At 43.5% G+C, this 26,642-nt stretch overlaps 1 protein-coding gene across 10 annotated transcripts in view; it reads left to right on the forward strand.

Annotated features, from left to right (window-relative positions):
- The window catches only part of Esrrg (estrogen related receptor gamma), a 612,799-nt gene that overhangs the window by 450,051 nt on the left and 136,106 nt on the right, over positions 1-26,642 (forward strand). For all 10 annotated transcript variants that reach the window (XM_075989429.1, XM_075989425.1, XM_075989426.1 and 7 more), the window contains one exon: positions 8,479-8,595. In XM_075989429.1, the coding sequence (XP_075845544.1) occupies positions 8,479-8,595 (117 nt within the window). The remainder of the gene's footprint in view (positions 1-8,478; positions 8,596-26,642) is intronic.

Here is a 26,642-nt window from a genome sequence, read left to right on the forward strand (position 1 = left end):
CACTGTGCACAGACCCAGAATGTCTCTGTCCTAATGGATTGTATAGCTGGGGTGGAGGGGCAGTTCACCTGAGAGGTGAGCATCAAATGAGGTTGTCAGCATCAGGACCCTTAACTCAGTCCTGGGAACCCTGGGAGTATAGGTGTGGAGATACAAAATGCAGAAGACCAGGAGGGAAGAGAATGGTGCTTCCTGGAGCTGAGTTGTGAGATAAGGTGTTGAGCATTGGGGTATCAGTATAAACAGATTTGGGACTGGGGCAAGGGTGAGGGTTTTGACAGCCTTCTGTTACAGTAAGAACCAGATCAGGCTCAATGGCAGTCACCCATCTGGGTTCCTGTGAGGGGCAGGGAGTATTTACAAGGAGGTGTGGCTCATATGTCTGAGATTCACTTTGTAGATGGTCTAACCATCTACATTCTTGCCTCCTGGTCTCCTCCTTAGTGACTTGAATGAACTGTAGCGTTGCTGGGAAGACAGCAGTGCGCTGTGCAGTTTTTCGAGGAGTGAGAGTCACTCATTTTCATATCTTTGCATGAATTTGCAAAGTTTGGTTGTCATTTTCGTGTTGTGCTGTTGTTTGATTTGTAATGCTAGGTTCTCCCTGTGTACCTCTGGCTTTCATTTTTGTGTTGTGTTGTTTGGTTTGTAATGCTAGGCTCTCCCTGTAGCTCTGGCTGTCTGGTACTCAATTGCTTAGATCCTCCTGCCTCTGTCTGCCGAACTCCAGGCACGTTTCACTACACCACCCTGAGAGTGAGCTTTACTTCCTTCTCAAGCTCAGATTCCGGTCTTCAAATGGAGATAGGGAATAATCGTGGACCCTTCTGGTTGCCTTCCTTCGTCTCAGAAGTGGAATACACTTTTTTCCCCATATAATTCTTACACAGATCCAAAGCAATGTGGTTCTTTGTAATTCAGAGAACTGAGACTCCTAGGCTCACATTCACCCAGAGAAAAGCCAGGGAGCTGAAGTGTAAAGCTAAGCCTACCGCTTCTCCCTCTCTTTGTTTCCTCCTCTTTTCTTCTCTCCTTCCCTTACTCATTGCTGCCACATTCTTTGCTAAACCATAGTTTAGCTAAAATGGTAAAGATGGATTCCCAGTGGCCATACATGATTCTTCCCATTTCTCTGTAATCACAATACAGTGTTTAATTAATCTTAAAGAATTGCAACAGAAAGAAATAATCATTCTAGGGAAATTGAGGCAAGGTGTATCATATTTAAACTGGAAAAACAATCAAGGCCAAATAATTTTCTCTTGTTTTATGGCATGTTACCACGGTTAGTGATTTCTCATTCTGTATAGAGCATAAAGGCCTCCCTCTTTTGTTGTTTGTTTTTTTGTTTGTTTTAGACAATCTCTGTAACTCAGGCTGCCCTTGAACTCAACTCCTGGGGCAGCAGAGGATGACCTTGAGTTACTTAACTTCCTGCCTCTGCTTCAGGGTGCCTAGCTTACAGGCCTTTTTCTCCCTGTCTGGACCTCATGCATGCCAGGTTAGCATTTTTCCAACACAGCCCCCCCCCCCTCTCTCTCTCTCTCTCTCTCTCTTTCTCTCTCTCTCTGGCTCAGCCAACCACTGACTTGTGGTGCTTTCTAGTCTCATTTCCTTAAGTCATATTTTCTTTCTATTCAGGAATTAAGCCTGTGCTTCATGTTCAAAATTCAATGTGCTGTCAGGCCATTGTGGCCCTTATGCTATAGTTCAGCTCCTGGGAACCTATGGGGGAAAAAAACCCACTAGGTGTGGCTGCCTGTACCTGTGACCCTAGTGAAAGGGGGAAGGGGTCAGAAAAGAAGAGGGAAGGGTGGACACACATCAAGAGAGTTCCTGGAGCTTACTGGCTAGTCAGCTTAGCTGAAAAGAAACAGTGAGACCCAGATCTAGTGAGGGACCCTGTCTCAAAGAAGTAGGGCTGAGAGTGATAAAGGGGACAGATGGCAGTGTCCTCCTCTGTCCACCACACACAGGTGTGCATACACATCAGTGCTTCCCCAAACTTCCATGTAGACTGATGTAATTGTGACATATAACAGGTTGCAGACAGAAAGTAAAGAGCTCATATTGTCCAAGCTCAGCTATAGATGGTAGTGGTGGCATTTCCTATTTTATGTGGGAAAAGCTGAAACCACTTAGGAGCAAAAAGAAAATTACAAGCAGGAAATGAAGAAGGAGAAGGAGGAGAAGAACAAGAACAAGGAAGGCAAAGAAAGTCCCATTGTGTTAGAAATGAAAATAAAACACAAACAAACAGAACAAACTTGGGTATTACACCACAAGGGGTTTTCCTCCCTATCCTTTTTCTGGTTTTAGGGTATTTAAAACAAGACTATTACAGATTATTGTCTCATGGCTTTGATGCTCTCTCTGTAATTGGGAGCCAAAGCAAAGCCCATTGTTTTTAAAACCACTTAATACTGCAGAACAGTAGTCTAAACCCCCCACTTGTAGTGCCCTCTGGGTCACCCACAGCCATTTGGTTTTGTTAATAAACTCACAGCAAGTAGGGGATCAGACAGTGGCCTTGGAATCGGCTCTACCTTGAAGACTGGAGCATGATTGGAAACAAGAGCTAGCGTAGGTCTTCCAGATGCAAGGGCGTGGCTGCCCTGTGGGGTGTGAATCATATATATTTTTATTTGGAGATGCCGTTCTAGTTTCCATCACTTGGCCCTTTCACTGCCAAAGTGACTGAGAGGAATCTACAAATTATCCCCCGGCCCTCTAGGCGGGAGTCCAGCACACACCCTGTTATTCCATCCACCAGAGAACTGCAAGATTCTATTAAGCAGGAAGTGAGAATATTATATTGCCTGCAAACTAATTGTACAAAAGACTGAAGTAAGTACTTGGAGCCCTGGGTGCTCTGAAAAGCAATTGCTCTATCGCTCTGGTCAGCCTGGTTTTAGCACCCCAAGTTTCCATGTGGATCCTCCACCTTCTGCAACACAGCACATTTCTCCACCTGTTGGCCAAGCCGGGAAATCTCCAACCCTGGCTTTAGGAGCTGCCTATTCAGTCCCCAGCACCATCTAACAAATGTGTCCCAGAAAACTGTGAGCCATAATCTGTGAAAACTGTTTGTCTTCAATGAGAATGCTGGGCTGAGAAATGTACCTTCTGCTGTGCCCTGGCTGCTTTTATCCAGGTCCCGGTACCCAAATATACTGGAGATTTAAAACATTTTTGTTATTTATTTATTTATTTTGGTCTAGTTTCTACTTTTGGTGACTTGGATTGGAAAACAAGTGTCCCATAGAGAGGCAGTGGTCCAGTGGGAAGAAAGCCTTTGAACCTTTACCAAAGAGTCTGCTACATTGTTATCCAGGTGCTTGGGCTGGTGGATTTCAAATATAAAGTGTCTCCCTTTAATTGATTCCTAAAAGCACCAGGCAAGGCATTTGAAGGCTAAAGTCTCAGGAGCCTGTAACTCCGATCAAAGATGCTGATGGCTAGGTGACCACAGACGACAACAGTGTTGTGAGGAACTCCGTGGGAGGCCTTGAAAATTAGGCTTCCCTCTAGCAAGTAACTTATTTAGAGTGATGCTGATTTGTTTCCCAAATATAAACCAGAGTTTATTAGTCAGATCAAGGTTATCATCTTCGTGTAGTGAGACTTCTCTAAGACAGAGTGCTCACAAGGATACCCAATCCATTATAAACAGCTTCTATGCACCTAAATTGAATATATATTATATATGTATTATATATTTGTATATGCATACACACACACACACACACACACACACACACACACACACACACACACATATATATATATATGATGTAAACATGTAGGACTGCTTTGTGAACAAGGAATATTTTTAATAAAGGCTCATTGCTTCCCAGCCTGACCTTGAACCTCTGATCCTCCTGCATCCACCTCCAGGTTTGAAGCCTATGTCACACTTGGTTTTTAAGTGGCAGTGGAGCTGAACCCAGGGTTCCCGCATACTAAGTAAGCATTGTCCCTGTAGAGCTGCACTCCTGGCCCCATTGTGGGAAGTTCTCATAAAGACTTGGCATTTCCTGTGGCGCTGGGAAGACTCCTCCACACCAATGTCATTACTGACCCATTTCTTCACAGCGTAGGTCAGACAGTTTTCCCTGTGTGATGTCATTGACTTTCCTGAGCGGAATCTTTGTGAGCATAGGTGCATGTGTGCATATGTGTGTGTGTGTGTGTCTGTGTGTCTGTGTGTGTATGTATGTGTGTGTGTGTGTGTCTGTGTGTGTGTCTGTGTGTGTGTGTGTGTCTGTGTGTATATGTATGTGTGTGTGTGTGTATGTGTGTGTGTGTGTGTGTGTGTGTGTATGTGTGTATATGTACATGTGAACATGTTCCTTTGGAGGACAGAGGTCAACATTGAGAATAGCTCCTCAGAAAATGTGCACTTTTTCTTCTTTTGAGACAAGTTAGTCACTAACCTGTGGCTGGCCAGTCAGCTTCAGAGATGTTCCTGTCTCTCCCACCCTAGTTCTGGGGTTACGAGCACAGGCCATCACCATCAACCTGGCCTCCCTCTCCTCCTGAGTCACCAAAGCCTTTGGTTGGAGATAGTCACATGTCCTAAGAATTGGCTCCTGTCCTCCGCTGTCCTCCTGTCTAGTCATGCGCAGGCGTATGCAAAGGGCTGACAAAATATGACTGTCTGTATCAGATGACAGTCCTCAAAAGATAGGCATCCCCAGAAGTCATTTCCTTCTAGAATGGTCTGAGAAGTTTTCATAAATGATTGAAATGGAATTGGAGTTGAACACTGAGTCTGGGAAATAATTTTAAGAAGAAAAGAGCGGCAGAAATAGATCATTCTCAGAGGGGAGTCTTGAAGGACATACAGCAAAACCTGAATAAATCAAATTGGCTGCATCTGGAGGTTCATGTGAGGTAATAATTGTGACATTGCTGCAAAAGCAGATGAGAGTGAGATTGGGAAAGGAACGTGTGTGGCAGTCGGGTGGCTTAGATTTAATCCAGAAGGACAGCAGTGGTGTGTGTGTGTGTGTGTGTGTGTGTGTTATGTGTGTTTGTATGTATGTGTATGTATATGTATGTGTGTGTGTGTGTGTGTGTGTGTGAGTGAGCGTGCCCACATGTGTGCTCCTATGTGTAATTCTGAGTGTCAAATGTAAGACCTTACATTTGCTAGGGAAGTGATTTTCTTTTCTTTTCTTTATCCTATTACTTATTACAGGGTCCGCAGGCCTGGAACTCATGGCAATCCCAGTGCCTTATCTTCCCGAGTGCGGGGGTGGGGGGTGGGGGTGTATTGTATTGGTGTGAACACCAAGCTTAGCTCTTTTAGTTTCCATTGGGGAAGAGACACGATCAAGGCCTTCATAGGAAGAGAGAGTGCAAATGACATCCATCCTGGACTAAAGCTTGGAGGGTGGAGGCCAGTGATCAGGAGGATGATACAGGTTCAGGTGTGAGCCTGCACCTGACTGACAGAGTCCCTGTCCAAAGTGTCCTGCTGTGAAGAATGAGGATATCATCTCCAAAGATGGATGAGAAGACACACTTTTGTGTGGTCGTGAACCATGTGACAGACATTTGCACCACCAAGTTGAAGGCATGGGGTGAATGTTTATGCCTTGCTGGGAATGTGTGTATGTATGTGTTTGTGTGTGTGTGTGTGTGTGTACATGTGTATTACGTCATGTGTATTACATGTATTGCATCACACTGGTTTTAAAGAGGGAAATGGCCAGAAATGACATTTTTTTTAAAAGTGTTTTCTCCAGGCTTTGAAATTATTTTTCAGTCCTTTCTAAGAGAGAGTTACTTTCCTTTAAAATAAATATAGAGAAAATCATAGAGAATATAAGGACCTGGTAGCTGAACACTGAACTAGCTGTCAGCCAGGGTGATGGCCACTCAGGAGGCTGAGGCAGAAAGAATGTGAGGCTCGGGCTAGCCTGGGGAAGTTCGTGAAACTGTTTCAAAATAAAATTCAAGAAATAAAACCAGAACTGGGATAGCTCATTGCCAGCCTTGTATACTGTCGCAAGGTCCCAGGTTCTATTCACAGCACCACATCAAAAGCAAAACCAGAAACAAACACACAACACTACAGCACCATTCTTTAGATGCAGAATAGATTTCTGGGGACATTTGAAAGAGACTGCTCAGATTTCAAATCTCTTTATTCTCAGCTTTGACCAAGCCAGTGTTCTCTTACCTTATCATTGCCTGTCTCCATCATCGTCGTCACTATTATTATTATTTGTGCATGTGTGTGCGTGTGTGTACACGTGTGTGCACGTGTGTGTGTGTGGTCTCCTTCCACTATGCTATTCACGGATGAAACTCCGGTTGTTAGGTCTAGACAGCTTTTACAGGTAACCTAATTTGCCAGTCCTTTTCCTGAGTAATATTTTTCTTAAAAATGCTTCTTAACTAACATGAGGAGAGCGAATGCCGGTGCTCCTGTGTGGAGAGCAACAGACAAGGACGTGGAATTGGTTCTTGCCTTCTGCCTTCACATGGGTTCTGGGGATTGCGCTCACACGGTCAGCCGGCCTTCTGCAGCTAGCATTTACCCAGACGAGCTATTTCGCCAGCTCCTGAGTGATATTTCTGAAGAAGGTGATGGCGAATATTCTTGCTAATGCAGTTAATATCACTTCTATTATCTAACCTCATTTTAAAAGTAGTTGCTTTGAATTAGAATGCTAATTTAGCCAGTCAATTTACCTCAAGTTATAATGCTCAAGACTTTTTTTTTTAAGTCATGCATACTTAACCAATTTTCTGTAGTTCCAAGCGGCTAGGTTACCACTTCCTGGTGAATTAGCAGTTGGCGCGTGGTGGAGTGGCCGAACAATCCTGCGAAGCACTAATGTCCTATTTAATGAGGAGGCATCAGTCCACAGAAAGGTAGTCAATATAAATCAGTGTTTACAAAGTGTGATTAACTCTGAAATATTTCATCAATGCTGTGGTCCCAGGCAGCCTTCTATGCTAATTACTTGGATCTGCACATGTTTCAGGGGACTCGATGGACCCTGAGTACAGCAAGCGTGGAACAGCAAAATTGCAATTATGCCCGGACCGTCTCCTATGACAATTTATGCATTCGCTGTGATGACCTCCCCCTTCCCAAGAGGGCAATAAGCAGGATGCATTTTCATTAGGGTACTAATGCACTTAATCACGAGGGGAAAGGGTTAGGAAGTAGCCGGAGACCTTCAAGTACTCCACGACGGGGCTGATAGTGGAGACAGTCTTTATTTTTCAAGGCAGCTTCTCTACACGGCCGTAGCTGCCTGGAGCACACCCTCCACATTTCATTGTCTCGGAGAAACACTGGAAGAGTAGATGTCAAGTTACGTGCTTTGCATTTCAGATTATTGCATATAGCTAAAAACAATAAAAACTGTAAAAGTATAACCTGAATAGTTCATTATTATCATCATTCCATGGTGTTTGGGATGAATTATACAAATAATGTAGCAAGCACCATGAAGATGGTGGCAGCAATGGCAGCCATTATTCCCATCACCCTCACTCTCAGCATCACCGGGGAGCATGCTGGGAAGAATGTCTAGCCAGAATAGCAGGAGAGTGATGTCGCTGCCCTACATGCCAGGTGCTAACAGAAATGCCCCACAGTAAACTTTGGATCACTGAGTTCCGAGAGGTCTACACAGCAGAAGGACAAGCAGCTTGTCCCAAAGCATGCGTCTCTGTAGACTGGCATCCAGATGTGACATTTTGTTTGTGTGTTTGTTGTTGTTTTTATAAGATTCAGTTATTTTATTTTATGTGGGCCTATGTGGGCCTGCGTGTCTGCATGTACCAGCAGAGCCCAGAAGAAAGCATCGGATCCTCTGGAACTGGAATTATAGGCAGTTGTGTGATGCTGGGAATCAAACCTGTATCCTGGGCAAGAGCAGTGAGCGCTCTTAACCACGGATCCATCTCTCCAGCCTCTGGTGTTTACATTTTCATAAGCACAGACTGCTTTGGAATCTCTTCTAGAAAACTGTACTTTCTGTGGTCAACTATTTCATGACTGTTTGCTGCCCTAGTCTCACATGTAAAGCAGTCTTGCAGAATGTTCTGATACAAAAATAATTCAAGTAGATAATTATCATAAGAGGGTAATATCTGTCTCCTCCCCTGTTTTTTTTGTTGTTGTTGTTGTTTTGTTTTGGAAATAGTCTCACTGTGTAGCCCTTGCTGGCCTGGAACTTATTATGTAGACCAAGCTGCTTTGGCCTTCTGGCAATCCTCCTGCCTCTGCCTTTCTGAAAGTGCTAATTTATGCCAAGCTGCTTCCATAGAGGCGTATTTTATGTCTACAACAGCATATCCAGCTTCCTGGCACGTGTTACATTTCTGACGACTCTCACTCACATGACTTTGGGGGTTGGGGATGGCAAAGTTAACCTTGTCTTCGGGGTGCCTCTCTCTCTCCTGACCTGTCAATCTGACTGTCTCTTTCCCTCACACTGTGCACTATAGGTAACATAGAGTACAGCTGCCCGGCCACCAATGAATGTGAAATCACGAAGCGCAGACGCAAATCCTGCCAGGCCTGCCGCTTCATGAAGTGTCTCAAAGTGGGCATGCTCAAAGAAGGTAAGTGGATCTGCCCAGAATCCTGTGTTCCGGGTTGGGGGTTGAGGGGGGGGGGCAGTGGCCATCAAAACAGGGATCAAGACCAGTTCCATCAGAAAAGGTGGGTTAGTAGGTACCTGAATCTGATTGCCAGATACTCTTAAAACCCAAGTTTTTAATAACTCATGGCTAGCAGTTTGACACCAATCAGAAGGTAGTTCCCTTCTGGTTGAACTGTGTTCATGGGCCTTTGATCTTTACAGTTTGCAGAGGGAAGAAGATGGAGGCAAACCAAGAGGCTACTCAATGCACACCCCCTTCTCAATTCTTTAAACCATTTGGGTTAAGGTCATCCCTATTGTTTTTCAAACTCCTCTCTAGTACTTACTCTCTCTGATAGAATGTACTCATGCTTTGATGCTCTGATTGTTTTAAGTTGGGGATAGCACCCACAAAAGAAGATAGAGCCGGGGAATGTGGATTCTGTGCTAAGCACACTGAATGAGCTTCCATACTCAATCATTGCCACAGGAAGGAAACCCATTGGCTGCTGAGGACATTCCGTTATCTCACATGTCCTGACATAGTTGTATAGTTAAGCTTTATATAGTTAAGAAACCTCCTAGGGGGAGGTATTTTTTAAATGAATCTCTGTACATGCATATTTTGTAGATATACATTTTACATACTGCACATAGACTTGCCTCTTTGTATTTAGAGAGCCCATTGGAGTTTAAAGTCAATACGGTGTTTTCAAAAAGCACCAAAATGAGCATGTGGTCATGGGAGGAAGCTTAACAGTAAAGCTAGGTTAGTTATCTATAGACGTGAGTAGATTCTGCTACATCGGAATTTATGTATTGTCACAACAGATCCCTGTCCCTCGCCTTTTGGTTTTACATTTGAAGTTCACATATTTGCAGATGAGAAGGATGAGTCTCACTAAATGTGTAGTTACTAGATTTGCTAGGTCTGTACCTGTCCAGTGCATTCTTGGTATACGCGTTATCATGGGGGAAGGAGTGCAACAGAGGGAATACAGGATTGGGGAATTCCTGCCCTATTCAGCTAGCCTTTATTCATCTACTGGACAAATAAACCCCTTCAGTTTCTCCGTCTGATCTTCAGCTTGGCTCTTTTCTTGGAAAATAGCTGTCAGCAAACTTACAACTTTCAAGTGTTGCAGGAAGGTGATCAGGATAGGGTATCCAACAGAAAAAAAGATGTGCAGTGATATGATCATATATATGTACTGTATGTAGTATATGAATATGAAGGAGGAAGGATGTAGAGGCAGGCCCATTTAGGCTAGCTCAGGGATGAAGGGGGTTCGTGAAGACTGTTGCCAGGCTGACACTGGAAACAAAACTGAGGATTGGGACTTCTCATTTCGGGGCCTTTGGTCATAAGTGACCTCTGTTTGGTTTCCAATCCATCTGCTAAATTTGCATGCAGCTCCTCCCACACAACAGACGCATTTCCAGGCTCCTTTGCCACACAGGTTGCTGCTGGTAAATATGCACATGAAATTGTCTAAAGGGTAACTTTTGACAAGGCTGAACACGTGACTAAAAGGCCGACCTACCTAACTGAAGTAGAAGCCAGATATCTGTAGGTCAATGGTTCTCAGCCTTCAAATGCTGTGACCTCCAATACAGTTCCTCACATTGTGATGCCCAACCATAAAATTATTTCCATTGCTACCTCATAGCTAATTTTGCTACTGTTGTGAATCCTAACGTAAATTTCTGTGTTTTATGATGTTCTTAGGCAACCCCTGTGAAAGGGTCATTTGATACCCACTGGTGATGATGATAATGATAATGTTGATGATGAACTATTTTAAGATTTTAAGTTTGCTTAGCCAATGCCTTAAGTCAACTGGCAGAGTAGCGTACAGAATTTAATTCACAGGGTGGACCCCCTCCCTGTTTTGTAGAAAATCTCACAAAAGCATAATTTAGAATGTTATAAGTGATGGACAGTTTGGTTTTGGTCTTGGTTATATTTATATTATTATTTACTCTGATTAGGGAGATTTAAACTAAACTTGTGCTCAAAAATAAAGATTAGTGAAAGGGTTTAAACCCCTGAAAATAGAGGAATCATTCTGTTTAAAAGCAATCCATTTGTTTGAATGCAGCAAAAGTCAGGTATCAATGAAAGCCTCGTACTCCGATTTTCTTTTCCAATAGTGAAGTACATAGAGACAGGCCTCCATGTCTAGGGAGATGGGAGTTTTTGATTAGTCTGATTTCAATACTGTAATTTTCTCATCTGTGTGCCTTTTCAACTTTAAAGATGAACTGCGACGCATCTTTTCTCTCAGATCGCGTTTCTCGAGGTCTCTAGGAGAGGGTCTGAGGGAGGCGAGAACGAAGGCAGATGTGTGAGCAGCGTTTAATTAAACGTTGTTGCTCAGAATAAACTGGGCCTTGCTTATCTGTGGTTCGCACCTCTTCAGCACTTGCTATCAGGCCTTTAGAGGACGTGTTTTCCCGGGAAGTGCTGCTGTGGCTGCCATGCTCAAATCGTAATTTATTTCCCATTTACTTCCTCATGAACACGCGGATGGCAAAATAGCATTTTTCTGAGCTCGTTACCCTTCTCTCCAGAAGCATAGATAGGATGGGTATGAGTAAGTATGGAATACTGTTTTCCTTTCTTTTATGCCTAAAGAATACAGTGAAATATTGCATTGTACCCTGCATATAAATACACAATTATGCCTGGGCATCTCCGTGGCTCAAGGCTCACTCCCTAAGCCTGGAAAGGGTGATACCCTCTTAAATGTATCTTTATGGATGTGCAGGGATTTGAGTCCCGTGCAGTATGTCAGAGATCATGGTGTAGTAAATCTATTCAAATGTAAACCTGTTCAATTCAATTACCAGTCCGTAATAAAATTTGCTACTACAACCCCCGTGTTGACCACAGCAGTCCATACAGGCAGACGGCACAGCAGGTCTGGAAATTGACAGGCAAAATCTAGTTAAACAAAAAACAACATTAGTTTTCGAATCTGAGATGAAATCAGATTTCAACAGCCTCGATGGAAACCTTCCTTGCTTTAACAGGTATCTTTTATTCAATTCGCCAAGTGTACCATAAAGCGCTGCCTGAGGGGACAGACGGAGGTTTTCATTAAGAAGCAGGCTTATAGAAAATGAGGCCTTGACTGTTTTAAAAAAAAATGATAATTCTTCGTCATACTGACTGGCATTTCTACTAATTGAGGTGTGTCCCTGTGAGAAGCTAAGCGTAGGCCCAGGAGTGAAAGGGATTGGACGGATTTGTGGATAAACTAATTAATACACAGGAATAAATGCCCGTAACTTCCGTTTCCCCATAAGCCGGCACCAGGAATCTAAGTGAACTAGGCTTGATGCTTGAGGTTAGATTTTTAAAATGATTTCTTTTTATTCTTAATTATGTGTCTCAGTGTGGTGTCTGCACATGAGGACGGATGCCCTTAGAGGCCAATGGAGGACATAAGATCCCCCAGAGTTAGGGTTACAGGTGACTGCAAGCTGTCCAGCCTGGGTGCTGGCAACTGAACTCAGGTTCTTTGGAAGAGCAGCAAGGGCTCTTAACTGCTGATCCATCTCCCCAGACCCCAGATTAGAATTTTTGAGTCAAATAATTGTTACCAGTTAAGGAAGCTGGGAGCTGATTCGGTCAGTAAGATGCTTGCTATGCAAGCCTGAGAACCTGAGTTTGTTCCCCAGGACCCCCAAGAAGCTGGGTATAGCAGAGGCCTGTAATCCCAGAACTGAGGGGCAGGTGAGAGAATTACTAGGGCCTGCTGGCCAGCAAGTCTTGTCAGTCCATAAATTCAAGATGTGGTGAGAGACACTGCTACCCCCCACCCCCACGGAGACATGATTCAGTAAGACAGCTGCCATTGACTTTAGCCTCTACACGTGTGAGCACCCACAGTCTGTGCTCTCTCACTTATATATGCATGCATGCTATTGTTGGGCACTCACATATACAGACACACGATTATGTGCATATATACTCACAGGAACACACACACACACACACAGAGGAACATGCTCATTCATACCAAAAAAATACTTACCAGTTGAAACAAACAAAATAGTTCTAGTCAGTACTTGTGTTGGAGAAGGGAGAAAATGTCACACAATAACAAAACTTAGAGAAGCGCTGTTGAGCAAATTCTACTGTGTCTGTGCCATCTGGTGCACTAGCAAGCTTGTCTTTCTCCTGTGCTGAGGAGTGGCCGCATGGTAAGTGTCCTAATGGACCAGCATCATTTTTCCAGTATTGTTCAATATTGTATGTCAGAGGAAACATACTTGTAACGTATCTGCTGTCCCCCCAAAGTGGTCAGAGTGGACCTGTGAAGAATCTGGTCAAGATGTGCTTCTTTTTTTTATTTTTCAAAGAATGTACTTTTAATTAGCACCATCTCATGTAAATGCTATCTTATTGCAAACTAGTTTGGTTTCTCTTTGTTGATCACATAGAAAGTCATCCCAAGAAAACCGTAATAATTTTGTGGAGGGAGAGAATCCGCTGGTCAAAGGCTTGAAGGGAATTTAACTGTTATTGGCACAAAGACTTTTACACTGACAAGTGTTTTTTTGTTTTGTTGTTATTGCTCTTTGTGTGTTTGTGTATGTACACGCATATGCATGCTTGTGTGTGTATGTGTGTTTCCTTACCTAAGACAGACTCTCAGTTAGTAGCCCTGACTGGCCAGTATTATACTCTGGAGAAGGAGCTGGAACCAAACTTATAGATCTTCTTCCTGCTTCCACCTCCTGTGCTGGGATTAACCCCTGGCAGTCCGTGCCTTTTCTTACTCTAGTGTCGGGCAGCATATTCCCTAGTCATGCCAGGGCCCATGCAAAGTGTGAATGACTCGGGCAATACAGCGGACCATCTTCACTGTTCTATTCCAAGAGAGTTTGCTCTCTTTTTGACATTAAAACAAACGAAGTCAACAACAGCTACTAGGGCTGGGTGTGTAGTCCCAGCACTTGAGAGACAGAAGTAGGAGGATCAATTCAGGAATGGCACGAGCTACATTAGACCTACTTTCAAAAAACCAAAAACAACATTCTCCACCCACAATGCTCTGGTGGCCCAGAGAAAGGATCAGTTGTCCCCTGTCAGGTCAGCTAATTTTGCCAGAGACAGTAAGACTCAGCCTTTGGGGCCAGTTGGACCTAGACTCAAGGCTTTGAGTTTCGGTGGATGCCTAGATTTGCTTCCTGGAAGAGTGATGAGTTATGACATTTCCCCAACTTGCTGGATTTTGCATGTAGAGCTTCTTATGATGAGCAAGAGTTTCCAAGCTCAGTGGCCACATTCTGGGCTGCGATAAGCAGGAAATGCCAGGAGCCTGAATCTGGGCATCACGTGTATATGTATGTAATGCATACGGACATGCATATGGTATTGACCTGCTGCATGATCCAGGTTCATGTACAATGTGTCCTCTGTGACGATGTTTGTGGCTTCCAGAGTGCTTTTCCAGGATTTTCATAAGAACATCTGGAACATCTGTAAGGGAAGTGCCATTCCAGTGTTCATGATATATCTTAATCTTAATCTGTGTGCAGATCAGAGAGGATCCCAGTATTGTTTCACATCTCCCCAGTTTTGTGTGTGTTTGCAGTGTATGTGTGTGTATGTGTTTGGTTGTTTTTGCATGTATGAAGGTGCACATGGGTGCGTATACATGCTGGTGCAGATGGAGGCCTGTGGTTGACATCTGGAATCCTCCTCAGTTCCACTTCTGAGGCTTCTACATTAAAACAGGCTCTCTCCATGAAACCCCAAATTATAGGTAGGTCATGGCATTTACTTGGGTTTCTGGGTATTTGAACTCTCATCCTCATGCTATGCAAGGTAAGTCCTTAAGCACCAAGACCTCTCCCGTGATCCCTCTTTACCCTGTTTTAAATTGGACTAGAGACTTCTATGCAACCGGATATTTTCCTCAACAACATTATGCACGAAGGCTTCTCACACTTGTTCAGCTTCAGAATAAAGGAAAGGTGTGAGGAGAGGTCTGAGAGGAGGAAGGAAGAGGTGGCTTTGTAGCAGAAAGCCACAGGACAGACACTCACATTGATAAATCTCAACATGTGGTCCAGATTTTCCCTGGAACCTGACAAGACACTGTGCTATCCTCATTGCATCTGACTCCCCTGCTCCCTGCACTGGAGTGAGCAAGACTGTTAATTTCTGAGACTCTGTGTCGTCTTCTGTACCTGGAAGAAGGTGCAGGCGTACCTACCCCTTCTCTTCTGACATCATGCAGGTTCAGTTTCCAAATGACATCATGCCTGTAAGAGCATTATCCTAGCATATGGCTTCCAGACACTGTGATAACAAGGGTGGGAATGATGATGATGGTAGTGATGATGATGGTGGTGATGATCACAATGGTGATGATGGTGGTGGTGATAATGATGATGACCAAGATGATGATGATGATGATGGTGATGATGATGGTGGTGACGATGACGATGATGATGACGGTGATGATGATGGTGGTGATAATGACGATGTCGACGATGATGATGATGATGATGGTGATGATGATGGTGGTGACGATGACGATGATGATGACGGTGATGATGATGGTGGTGATAATGACGATGTCGACGATGATGATGATAGTGATGATGATGGTGGTGATAATGACGATGTCGACGATGATGATGATAGTGATGATGATGGTGGTGACGATGATGATGATGATGACGGTGATGATGATGGTGGTGATGACGACGACGATGATGATGAAGTTAGAAGTGCAATGATGCCAAGGTGCAATAGCAGTGGATGATGATTTATACTATTCCGTTAATTCTGCCCAAACTGGAAATTCTTCATTTTTTTTGTTTCTTTTTTTTTTAAAGAAAACGAACTATTTTTTTCATTATACATACCAATTCAAGTTCCCCCTTCATAGGAAAAGACTTTGATTTAGAATTAATCTATAAACACTACTTGGAAGTAGATGGGATAGCTGAAAAGATAGTCAATTATGGGGACTAATTGAGGAAAGGGGTTCATGACCTGGTCACCTGCATTTCTTTCTGCTCCTCTGTAGGTAGAAGTTTCTGTCCCATCTGGTCCTGCAGCCGTTCAATTGCAAAGGAATACACAGAAGCTTATATTAATTACAAGCTGTCCTCTTATCTCAGGCTTATTACCAAGTTACTCTTAGAGCTTATATTAACCCATAATTCTTATCTTTGTTTAGCTATGTGGCTTGGTACCTTTTCTCAGTAAGGCATTCTCATCTTGCTTCTGCATCTAGCTGGTGACTGTGTCTCTGCCTTTTCTCTTTCCAGAATTCTCTTAGTCTTCTACACTTCCTGTCTGGAGTATAAAAACCAATTGGTATTTTATTAAACCAATATGAGTGACAAATCTTTACAATGTTCAAGAATATCCCACAGTTCTCCTCCTTTTCCATTCTTCCTTCTCTTCCCCCTCCTCTTCTCCTTCTTCCTCTCCCCTCTTTTCTGTTTTCTTCTTTTTCTCCCTTTCCTTCTTCTCCTACTCCTCCTTCCTCTTTTCCCTCTCTTTTATCTGTCTTCATTTGCTATAGTTGGAGAGTTAGAACCTAGCACCACATTTACTTTGGGCAAGAACTCTATCACTCAACCACGGCTCCAGACCTAGAGTGTGACTTCTGGATGCTGAGTTGGAATGGAGGAGCTTTTGATCACTAATGGCCACCTCAAGGATGCCATGTCTTAGCAGGGAAATGTCATGTATAACTGTCTAAGATTTCTGGACTGATAGATCTTAAATGCATCCAGAATTGTCAATTCATGTACAACATAAAGCCTGCAACTTTTACTTTGACCTTTGCAGTTATAGGACTGAGTTAATACTCAGATAATGAGTAGATGGATTCATAGTAGTATGGAAGATGGGGTGACTATTACTGGGTTGAGAGGGAATTCCGAGTGATAACCAATCATCTCAGGGTGTAAAACTCCTATTTCCAACCCTGAGAGAGAGACGTGTATGCACAGATATGTGGAACAGAGTTCAAGTTAGGAATCGAGTATGTAGCCACTGATTCTGTCTTTCCGTTGAGCTGTCCTGTGCCCCCAGAATATAAAGAAGAATGGTCCCAGGGCCATTTCTCCTGCAGCCCCAGCTCCTGCCTGACCCATCCATGGCCGGGGAGCCAGAAGCATCTTCTAGGTTTGCCCTATCAGCAGGCAGTGCACAGAGCAGTCCTTTCTCTAATTGCCCCTCACTTCCACATTTGCCATTGTGATCACATGGCCATTTAGAGGGTGCAGGGTTTTCCAGGCAGTTTCTGTTCTTAAAAAACAGAAAGCTACCAGGGTCATTTAGTAACAAGTGGGTTTGTTTTTACCCCCTGAATGAGTCTGCTTAGTAATTTATCCTAACAAAATCTCTTTTGTAAAAAACAATTTTTAAAAAAATCTCCTGAGAAGACATTGCCAAGGTGATTTTTCCCCCTCAAGTCTAATATCATTATGCTGCCAAGTCTAAAACAGAAATTATTGCTAGGGAAGTTTGGGATCCTACTGCCTTCAAAAAGCAGAACAAAGGAGAGGAGAAGGCTTTAATGGTATTCACGGAAAATATTTCTGCACTGGGTGACAGTTAATAGAACTACATTGACCTCCCTGGTGTTTCCTGCAGACACAGTTGTAAGCCCGTCCCAAGCAGTCCCCTCATTAATGCAGAACATTAAACACAACTCCCAAGTTATAATACAGGCAGTGGCAGAGAGCACCTTGTCTCTGAGCTTTGTCTTGACATTCAAGCCATTTGGGAATGTAGCTAAGGTACCACAAAAACTTATTCCGTGTACAGACATTATGTTACTGGATGGCCTCTTTTCTTTTTCTTTCTTCCTTTTCTTTTCTCTCTCCTTTTAAAACGTGTTTTTGTGGCTTTGCAACTGCAGTTGTCTGTCTCAAAATGAATAGGGAAAATGTTGAAGGTAACAACTAACCACCACTTCTTGAGGATTTAATACCTTAGGCTGTATGCTGTATTCGTGACTGGATTCTTGTTTTTCTAGCTAGTCTATACAATGATCATCCTCCCTGCCCACACACACACCCAGTAGGTGCTTCCTCTTCCACACCCAATAGGTGCTTCCCCCCGACACCCAGTAGGTCTTCTCCTTGCACAGAGGAAGTGACCCTTACAGAAATCATTATTTATCTCCCAAATTTCTTCCACTGTTCAGGGATCTTGAATTTATAGTAGGAACACTGGGTCTCATCCATCCTGCTTACCTAATAGTTTTTTTCCTTTATGAATTATAGGGATATTAAGTGTATATTTAGCTCAGAATAGAATTTTTTCTTTTTATAATTTTTTGGGGGGAGGTGGTCTTACATGCTATCCCAAGCTAGTGTAGAACTCACTGGATAGCTCAGGCTAGCCTGGAATTTAATCATTAACCTAAGGAATGACTCTGAATCTGTCTCCCAAGTGTGAGGCGGGCATGTGCTTCAAGTCCAGCTACTTGTAACCCTGTGGAGGCTATGATTATGAGATACCAAGCTCTTAAAAAATATTTAAAATACCCACCTTTTGTTATTGCTGGATTTGAACTAACTTGGGTACTTTGAGGGCTTGTTTGTTTGTTTGTTTGTTTGTTTGAGACAGGGTCTCACTATGTGGCCCTGGCTGGCCTGGAGCTCTCTATTTAGACCAAACTCACAGAGATCTGCCCCACCCCAGTCTCCTGAATGCTGGGATTAAAGACTTGCACCACCAGACCTGGGCACTTGATGTTCTTAGTATCCAGAAGACAGTAATATGTGAACTGCACAAGGAGAAGTGTTTTAATTGGAAGAATCCCAGCTATCGTGTGAGGCTAGACATGAATGTCTTTTGGGTGGCTTTCCCACTCTGGGGTCCTTCAGATTTCAATATCAACTTTAGAATAATATTTTGTTGTTTCATGCTTTATGTATTTATTCTTTCATGTCTGGAGATGAAAACCAACCAGGTCATCTCATGTGGGAGACAAGAACTCTACTGTAGAGTGTACCCAGGACTTTGGAATAACGAAACACCTCTAAGTTATGTGAGGCCAACCAGGAATGCTCAAGTTGTGGTTTTCCCTCAAATCTCTTTTCAGAGGTCTCTGTCTATGTCAGATAGTCTGTGATGTTGTATGCCAATTCAAAAAGTTTCACCTTGTAACAAAATTTCTTTCTTTGGGACAGCTCTAGACTTGAACTTGAGAACACATTCTGTCTAAATGAGCCTTTGTAGAGTGGAGTATCTTTGAGGGCTTTCTACCTTGCTAGTTTGCAGATCTGGCCATGATGTGTAGCTGCGATATTCAAATCCAGTCCATTTTGCAAAGGAGGAAAATTTAAATACTGATATTTTAGAGACTTGCCCATTACTGTATAAAAATTCCATGATAAAATTACATAAACTTCTGAGTCTCAGAGACAATTGTATATTTAGATATACTTTCTTTAAAAAAAATAATTTAACCTTGAAGTGAGATAGCAAGTGTGCTAACTAAAGGCAACAGTAAGAATTCTTCCAAGAACACGCTTCCTGTCCTACAAGGAACAGAAGAAGAGGAAATCATAGAGTACAAGTTTCCCGACTCCTTTCCTCTCTTATTAATTATAACACTATTAAAAGCTAATCATTTGTTTGATTGTTCTCCATTCGTCATTTCCACTGGTGAGCATGAAGTCAGAAGCCAACATTGATCTAATAGGTTACAGTTTTATTCCTTTTGAATTATAAAATATCTCCAAAGGATTCTGCCCCAAGGGGGTAGGGAAACCTGTTTCACCATTTGCTTGGAGAAAAGCCATAAAGTAAGTGGTGGGGTGCTTGGGGGGTGGGGGATAGGGTTGGGCTTAGTGTATTTTTTTCTTACAAATTTTCAGGTAATATGTTTTCATAATTCTCATGCAGGGAGATGTGTGTGTGTGTGTGTGTGTGTGTGTGTGTGTGTGTGTGTGTGTGTTTGGATGAATTTGTTGCAATTTAATGTGAATTCGTGAGTTCTGCTTTTGCATTTCACAGGGCTGCTTTAGTGAAGTGCTTCATTAATCCCTTTCCTTCCAAGGGTTCCACACCTAATGTGCCCCTTTCCTTGTTGAATCTGTGTAGAGCTCCAGCCCCCTCCATTCTGTATTAGCGTGATTCTCCTCTGCTTCTCAGAGTCAAAGTGAGACTCTTCTCTCTCCTTCTCTCCTTCTCTGTCTCTCTTATTCTGTCTGTCTGTCTCTGTGTGGGTTTGTCTTTCCCTGTTTCTCTCTCTCTTAGTAGGTTGAGAGAGAAGCCACCAACCAGTTTCCCTAAGGCAAGCTGTCTGCAAAGGAGCAAGCCAGCTGGCTTGGCCAAGGTTGATCAATGATGAGAGGCAGGCTGGGTTCCAGGTCCACAAAAGCCACTCAGTGGAGAGTAGGTCAGCGGCTTCCCCAAAGCCAATTACCTGGCAGAAACCTAGGTACCTAGTGCTAGCCAAATTCCCTGAGCCTGATGGTGCTGGTGGGGAGTCCATCCTGGGCTTCCTGGCAAACCAGACCAAAGGCAACAGCAGATTGTGCCTTCTGAGAGCCAGGGTAGCTGTGTGGCTACCAGAACAGCGGCTGAGGACCTGCCACTGCTAGTCAATGTTATCCAAGTAGACAGCACACCATGGCAGGTCAGTGCTGTCCCTCAGATGGGAGGGACTTCAGATGGGGGAGCTTGACTCATAGGCTCACATTTCCCGTACTTGGCTGAGAGACATGCAAACGGGTCATGCCATCAAGAGAGGGGGATGTGCACGAGGTTTGGGAAGCAGGAGGCATCGTGGGGCACTATAATGAGGCTGGTACGGCTTCTACTATGTTAAAGGCACCTTCCTTTTTAGATGAACAACCGAGATGACATGGAGGGGAAGGCAAAGCTAGGAAACAGTGACCTTTCTGTACAGTGCCACAAGGTCCCCCCGCTTTTCCGGGGGCCACAGAGTGGCTTCAAGCATTCTGTTTTTCTCTCTCTTCCTTTCCTGTTTCCTCTCAGAACTATTCAGTCATCATCTTAACATACACAGGCTGATTTTCCTGAATGTTTTAGATTTCTCCAAGGTGTGAGAATGAAAGGCAGAGAAGATATAAATATGAGATTATTTCTTGTTCTTGGCTAACTTTGTACATTGCTTCTACTTTCAACCAGGATTTGGTTCTGATTTCACCAATGATTCTTAAGCCAGGTAAATGTCAGATTCTCTCACTTCAGTATTGGGTTATTACCAATGCCTGCCCGATTGTGGAAGGAATCTTGACTGGTGGTTGGTCTGTAGAAGTCCTGCCCCTGCTCACTGCTCCCCTCCCGTGCATCCTACTCCCCCTAGTATAAATATCAGGGACTGGGATGAAGCTTATTCCTCCCAAGACATCTTTTATACCCATCAACCCAATTTATACACACTAGGTCCATGCTATGCCTTTTGTCCAGCCTCTCTTATTCTCCCACCCACCCTTTCTGATAGCTTTATCAAGCACAAGGTGGGTATTGAAAGTGAGCATGAGACCGTCAGGATTGGCAACGTGCTCCTATTGCAAGATTCCTGGGAAGCTGGGGCTGAAGGATGACTTGGGGTCATCCCTGGTGACATGCTCAACATCCATCACAAGAAATGTGGGGAAGGGAGAGAGGAACACATGCGCCAAGAGAAAGGGTGACTGTGTTGGATATTTCTGTTCCCATAGTTCATGCTCCTTCTTCTCACAGGGCTTCAGGTGACAGAGCTCTGACTTCTTATCTCTTGTCTGTTACATATGATTTATTGCTTTGACTTCACATTTTCCAGAACAGGAAGTATGACATATAAATAAAAAGCATAAACTCTAGGGTCAAAGGTAACTGGAAATTATTCCTATTCCTTGAATCCTTGAAATATGCTCACAATGACTGCTGCGTCAACTTTTGATTTTATTTAATTTTCATTCTGTTAAACAGCCTGACGTGGCTGATAGCAATAGGGAGGGGATGGTGGCCCCAGCCCAACCTTATTACCCAGCCAGTAACTTTATCTTTGAACACACTATTATTATTGTTGTTGTTGTTGTTATTATTATTACTGTTACTACTGTGGTGTGGAGATCAAAAGCCAGGCTGTCAGCACACTAGGCAAGCAATCAACCTCTGACCCATGTGGATCACAGTAACATTACCTTTGTAGGATTTACCTATGAAATGGAGTTGGAATATGCTGCAGGGGTGTCTTTTCAGGCTGACGTGGGAATAAGGTGTGATGGTCTTGATACAATACTTATCACACAGTAGCATTTAGAAAATCTGAGGCAATACGCTGAAGTTTTACCTTTTTGCTGTGCACCAAATGTGTCACAGAGCAAAATAGAATCAGTGTGTGGTGGGACACTCTCGACACTCTCTCTGTCTTTATTTTTATCCATTTGATATGTAATTCAATAATGATTGCATAACAGATGCTCAATAAAATACGGCTGACCCTCCCTTTTATCTCACTTTATATTCTTTCAAGTTACATTTTTGGAAGTTGGGTGCAGAAACAGTTTTTCCATAAATAATTTGTTTTAACTAAAAATACTATCTAAATTATGCTACACACACACACACACACACACACACACACACACTTTTTTCATACATGTGAGGCCAGGACCAAGTGAAATTTGGTATTCATGTGTCATTGACTTTGTTTGATTTGACTTTAGTAGTTTGATTCGGTGGTCATGTGTCATTGACTTCCTTTTATTTGATCCATCAGATAATATACTAAAGTACTAACAAAGGAGGAAGAAGGGGTAGGGAATGACATTGATTTTCATCTGATTCCCCTTGTAGACGGAGTAGTTAGTGAGTGTACATGGGAAAACAGAGATAGGTTTTGCCATTCCTATAAATATTGCTCCTAATATTAGCCATACGGGAAATGGCAAAACTAGGACTCCACTGGGTACCTGACCCCCTGCAGCTCGTGTGATGTCTTGATATTCATCAGGAAGCATTTCAGTTTAACTTCAATCTCACAAGTGTCCAGAGGTTTCAGGAAGCTACTGCTCGGTGCTATTTCTTGCTTTCATGACAAATAAGTCTTGGAGAGGATGGTTTCACTGCTGCAGCTTTTAAAAATTCCAAATCATTCTTTGGTAATATTCCTCAATTTTTGCATGTTATTATTCTATACAGAACCAAAATATTCTTAAAAAAATATCTTATTTGTAAGTATGTGTATGTCTGTATGTGAGTGCAGGTGCCCTCAAAGGCCAGAAGAGGGCATCAGATTCCCTGGAGCTGGAGTTAAAGGCATTTGTGAACTGCGTGATGTGTGTACTGGGAACGGAATATGAGCCCGAACTGTTCAGACCCAAATAATCTCACAGAAACTATATTAATTACAACACTGTTTGGCCAATGATCTAACATATTCCTAGCTAGTTCTTATATCTTAAATTAACCCATGTCTATCAATCTGTATATTGCCACGAGGCTGTGGCCTACCATTAAGGTTCCTTTGGCAGCTACGTGGTGTCTCCTTGACTCCACCTGCTCTCTCTCTATATCTCTGTCCAGATTTCCTGCCTGACTTTACTCTGCTAAGTCATTGGCCAAAGCAGCTTTATTCATTAACCAATGGTAATAAAAAGCATATTCACAGCATATGGAGGGGAATCTCACATCAGTGCTGCTGAGCCATCTCTCCAGTTCCCAAAATTATTTCTTAAAGGTTGTGTGTAGAGTGTTCCTACAGTTTTCTAGAAATACTTTGAACAGTGGGTGGGTGATTCAGGTCTCTGCCTAGCCCTTGATGGTAGCCCATGGTCCAGTGGTGGAGACGTTGGTGGTGGCCAGCACCTGTCTGTGAGAAATGCAGGGCTGTTGCCTGTTGACTCCACACCCTGTTGGTAGCGTTACTTTCGTTCTTTCCTATTAGCAGGTCAAAGTTTGTGCTTTGTGAAGTACACATTTCTCGATGATCCAGAACTTTCTCTAGAACTCCCCAGAAGTCATCAGTTCACATCTGAAGAGGATACTGCAGAAAACAAAATTAGTGCTGATAAAGTAAAAATGCCAGAAATTCTGTTCCCGCAATACACATCCAAAGAGATATTGGAGAATCTCCTGTTAGCTCGAGAATGGATCTTTAACTGGTTTGTGCTTCAGCAGTGAAATCCTATTCTAAGTTTGTTAGGGTGGGAAGTCCTCCACCCTTTTATAAGAAATTTTATGTCTATTTTAATGTCACTTGGAAACTTGCCTTTTTGAAAGTTGCCAAGATTATAGATTTCGGGGTTCGTCCCTCCTCACCACCCTCGCTTACTAACTTACCGTTGTTGAGTTTGATGAGCAACCTCAGTTAGAGCATTGATTTTAACCTGGAATCCAGAAGGAGGCAGGGCTGGAGTCAGCTGAACTCTGAAGCAGCCCTGGGAGACCACAATCATTTGCACATCGGAAAGCAGCTAATGGGCAGGGAATCAGAGCTTTCACGGACCCTGTCCCTTCTGCCTTCCTTCCCTTGCTGCTGCAGAATGTCCTGATTAAAAAGTCTTCTGGACCCAAGCCACTGTGCTTCATTAGTCTTCTCACTTTTAAGACTAAAAGTGAAGACCATTTGTCTATTTGTTTCTTTCTGAGAGGGACTCGTGTAGCCCAGGCTGGCCCCAGACTCCCCAGGACACTCCTCTGTGTCCCTCTCTCAACTGCTAGGGTGACAGCCATGTACCACTGTGCTTTGCTTATAGGACCCTGAGGATGGAACCAGGGGTTTTGCATGTGGTAAGTGGGTGCTCGGCTCACGGAGCTATATCCAAGGCTGGATATTTTGAAAGAAACTTAAGGCATAGGGGGAAATGATAGCCAGCCGTTTTTTGTCACATCGGAAAATTCCAGGAGTATTGGAATACTTTGTGAAAATCAAGGATCTAATACAAATGCCAATAGCGGCACCCGTGGACGCGTATCCTCCCTGTGTCGTTCGGTATGGAACTATCAAGTGGTTGGATTTGGGGTTGCCAATGACTTGCAAGTTTTCTCCTTTAGAAATGTTTCTGTTAGCTTTCATTAATTATCTATAAAATGGGCTTGTGACATTTTCGTGCAGGTATGTGGAATAGTTGGACAGTTACCCCATCACCGTCTCCTCTCTTATGCCCACAGCCACTGATCCCATTCCTCGGCACAGATAGCGTGAGGTTCTTCATGCTTTGGATGCCCGGCTGCATTTCAGACACAAGTGTTTCAGCTGCAGATTTGACTGTGCCATTCCCATTGTCACCCAGATGTTTAGGACCTTGCTTTGCTGCACCACGGACCACTTGGTTCTGTTTGGTCTTAAGTGTCCTCTCCCTGCTCTGCCTTGGGCTTTGTTCTTCCCTCTGCTATGAGAGAATGCTGTGTTCACAGCAGGCCTGGGTTGTCTTCACATAGCTTTCTCGCCATGACTGGCTAGGGTCAGAGGTCCTCAACAATGAGCTACGTGGCTCTGGCCTGAGCCCATTCGAGTGCCCGGGAGATCTGAAGGTAACAGGCAGGGTCAGAATAACCTGCCATTTTCATAGAGACCCCTCTGTGAATTGTGGGAAGACAGCAGAAAGTCTGTCATGGACCAAATGACCTCGTGTCCATGGGACTGCTTTTCCCATGTGTAACGTGCGGTATCTACAGTCAGTTTCACACATGCTAATGCGTCCCTTCAGCTCTCGCAGGATAAAAAATGTAGGGACCATAGGGGAAGAAGGCACTTTCACCTCTATCTGAAACATTTCACTTTATTTTCTCCCTGAAAACTTACAGCTGTTTTAAGCTTAGATAACATAAGTTTAAAGGTGCGGCTAGCTTGGGCTGTCTGTGCCTCTCTGGACTCCTTTAGCTCTTCGTCAAAGCCATTTCTCTAGCTTGGGAAGCTGAAGTATTTTACTGTTCATGCTAAAGAGAAGACAGATTTTCTTTCATTCCCTTTTTCTCTCCCTAGCCTATCTCCTTTCTTCCACCTGAGAATGGACTGTGGATTATCAAATACATGCCATCTCGGTTCCATGTGGCTCCTGAGCCATTTCATGTTAGTTTTGCCCAGGTTATCTCGTGACAAGGGTGTCTGTGTCTAAGCATGAGGTGGTGGTGGGAGGATTTTTGAGGTCTGGGAGAAAGAAGGAAAGATGGATGAAAGAGAAAATAAAGGAAATAAAAGGGGGAAATAGGTGTGTGGAGTACGAATGGCTTGGCTATCAGCTGAACTTCAAACTTTGTTTCTTACTTACCCCTCTGTGCGGAAGACCTTAAAAGCCCAGTGTGCTGATGAGATCACTCACAGTGGTTCATTCTTTCTGTCTTCTGCCCTGGCACACGATCCCATCACTTTGGAGGACTGGGGAAGGATGTGTCAGCGTTGCTGTGTGTCCCTTTACCAGTTGGCCACGTTGATGAGTAACAGACCCCCACACTCCTGCCCCACGTGTCTCACTTCCTAGGTGGACATACTACTGAGCTGTTCCTGTGCCAACTCGTCTCTAATTGCAGTGCTTGGTATGGATGGTTTTTAAGTGCTGGAGCTTAGTGAAGTTAGAAAAGGGATTTGGATGCCTTTGCAAAGACGTCAGATTATCTGATTTTTTTTTTCTCTCGGGAGAACCATCAAGTCCAGAGGCATTCTGAATGACTTAGGATGTATTCCATTTTGTTCTTTTAAAAAATGCTCTTTTATTGGAGAATAACTGAAAGAAAAGCCCACAGCCCCCTTCCCCACAGAATAACATAACTCTTGCCGGCAAAGTGGCTTCTTGGGAATTTGCATGTCTTTGAATGCTCTTACCTAATTAAAGGGATGCCAGGGTCTTTAATTCTTGCAGGTAGGTCTACCTTTGACCTTTCTATGTCTGGGAGTTAAAAATAAAGACACGCATCGCAGAGAGCTTGTGTTTGGATGCCTGTCCCTTTCGTTGGCATCTGAAACCTGTGCCTTCCACATACTGGGCTCAACGGAACACACATTATCGGAGTTCTAGGCAGAGCTGTGGCATGAATTTCTTGTCCATCGGTGTTCCCTCAGCCATGCTTGCTGA

This window comes from Microtus pennsylvanicus, chromosome 10 (assembly GCF_037038515.1).
Source record: "Microtus pennsylvanicus isolate mMicPen1 chromosome 10, mMicPen1.hap1, whole genome shotgun sequence".
Lineage (NCBI taxonomy): Eukaryota > Metazoa > Chordata > Mammalia > Rodentia > Cricetidae > Microtus > Microtus pennsylvanicus.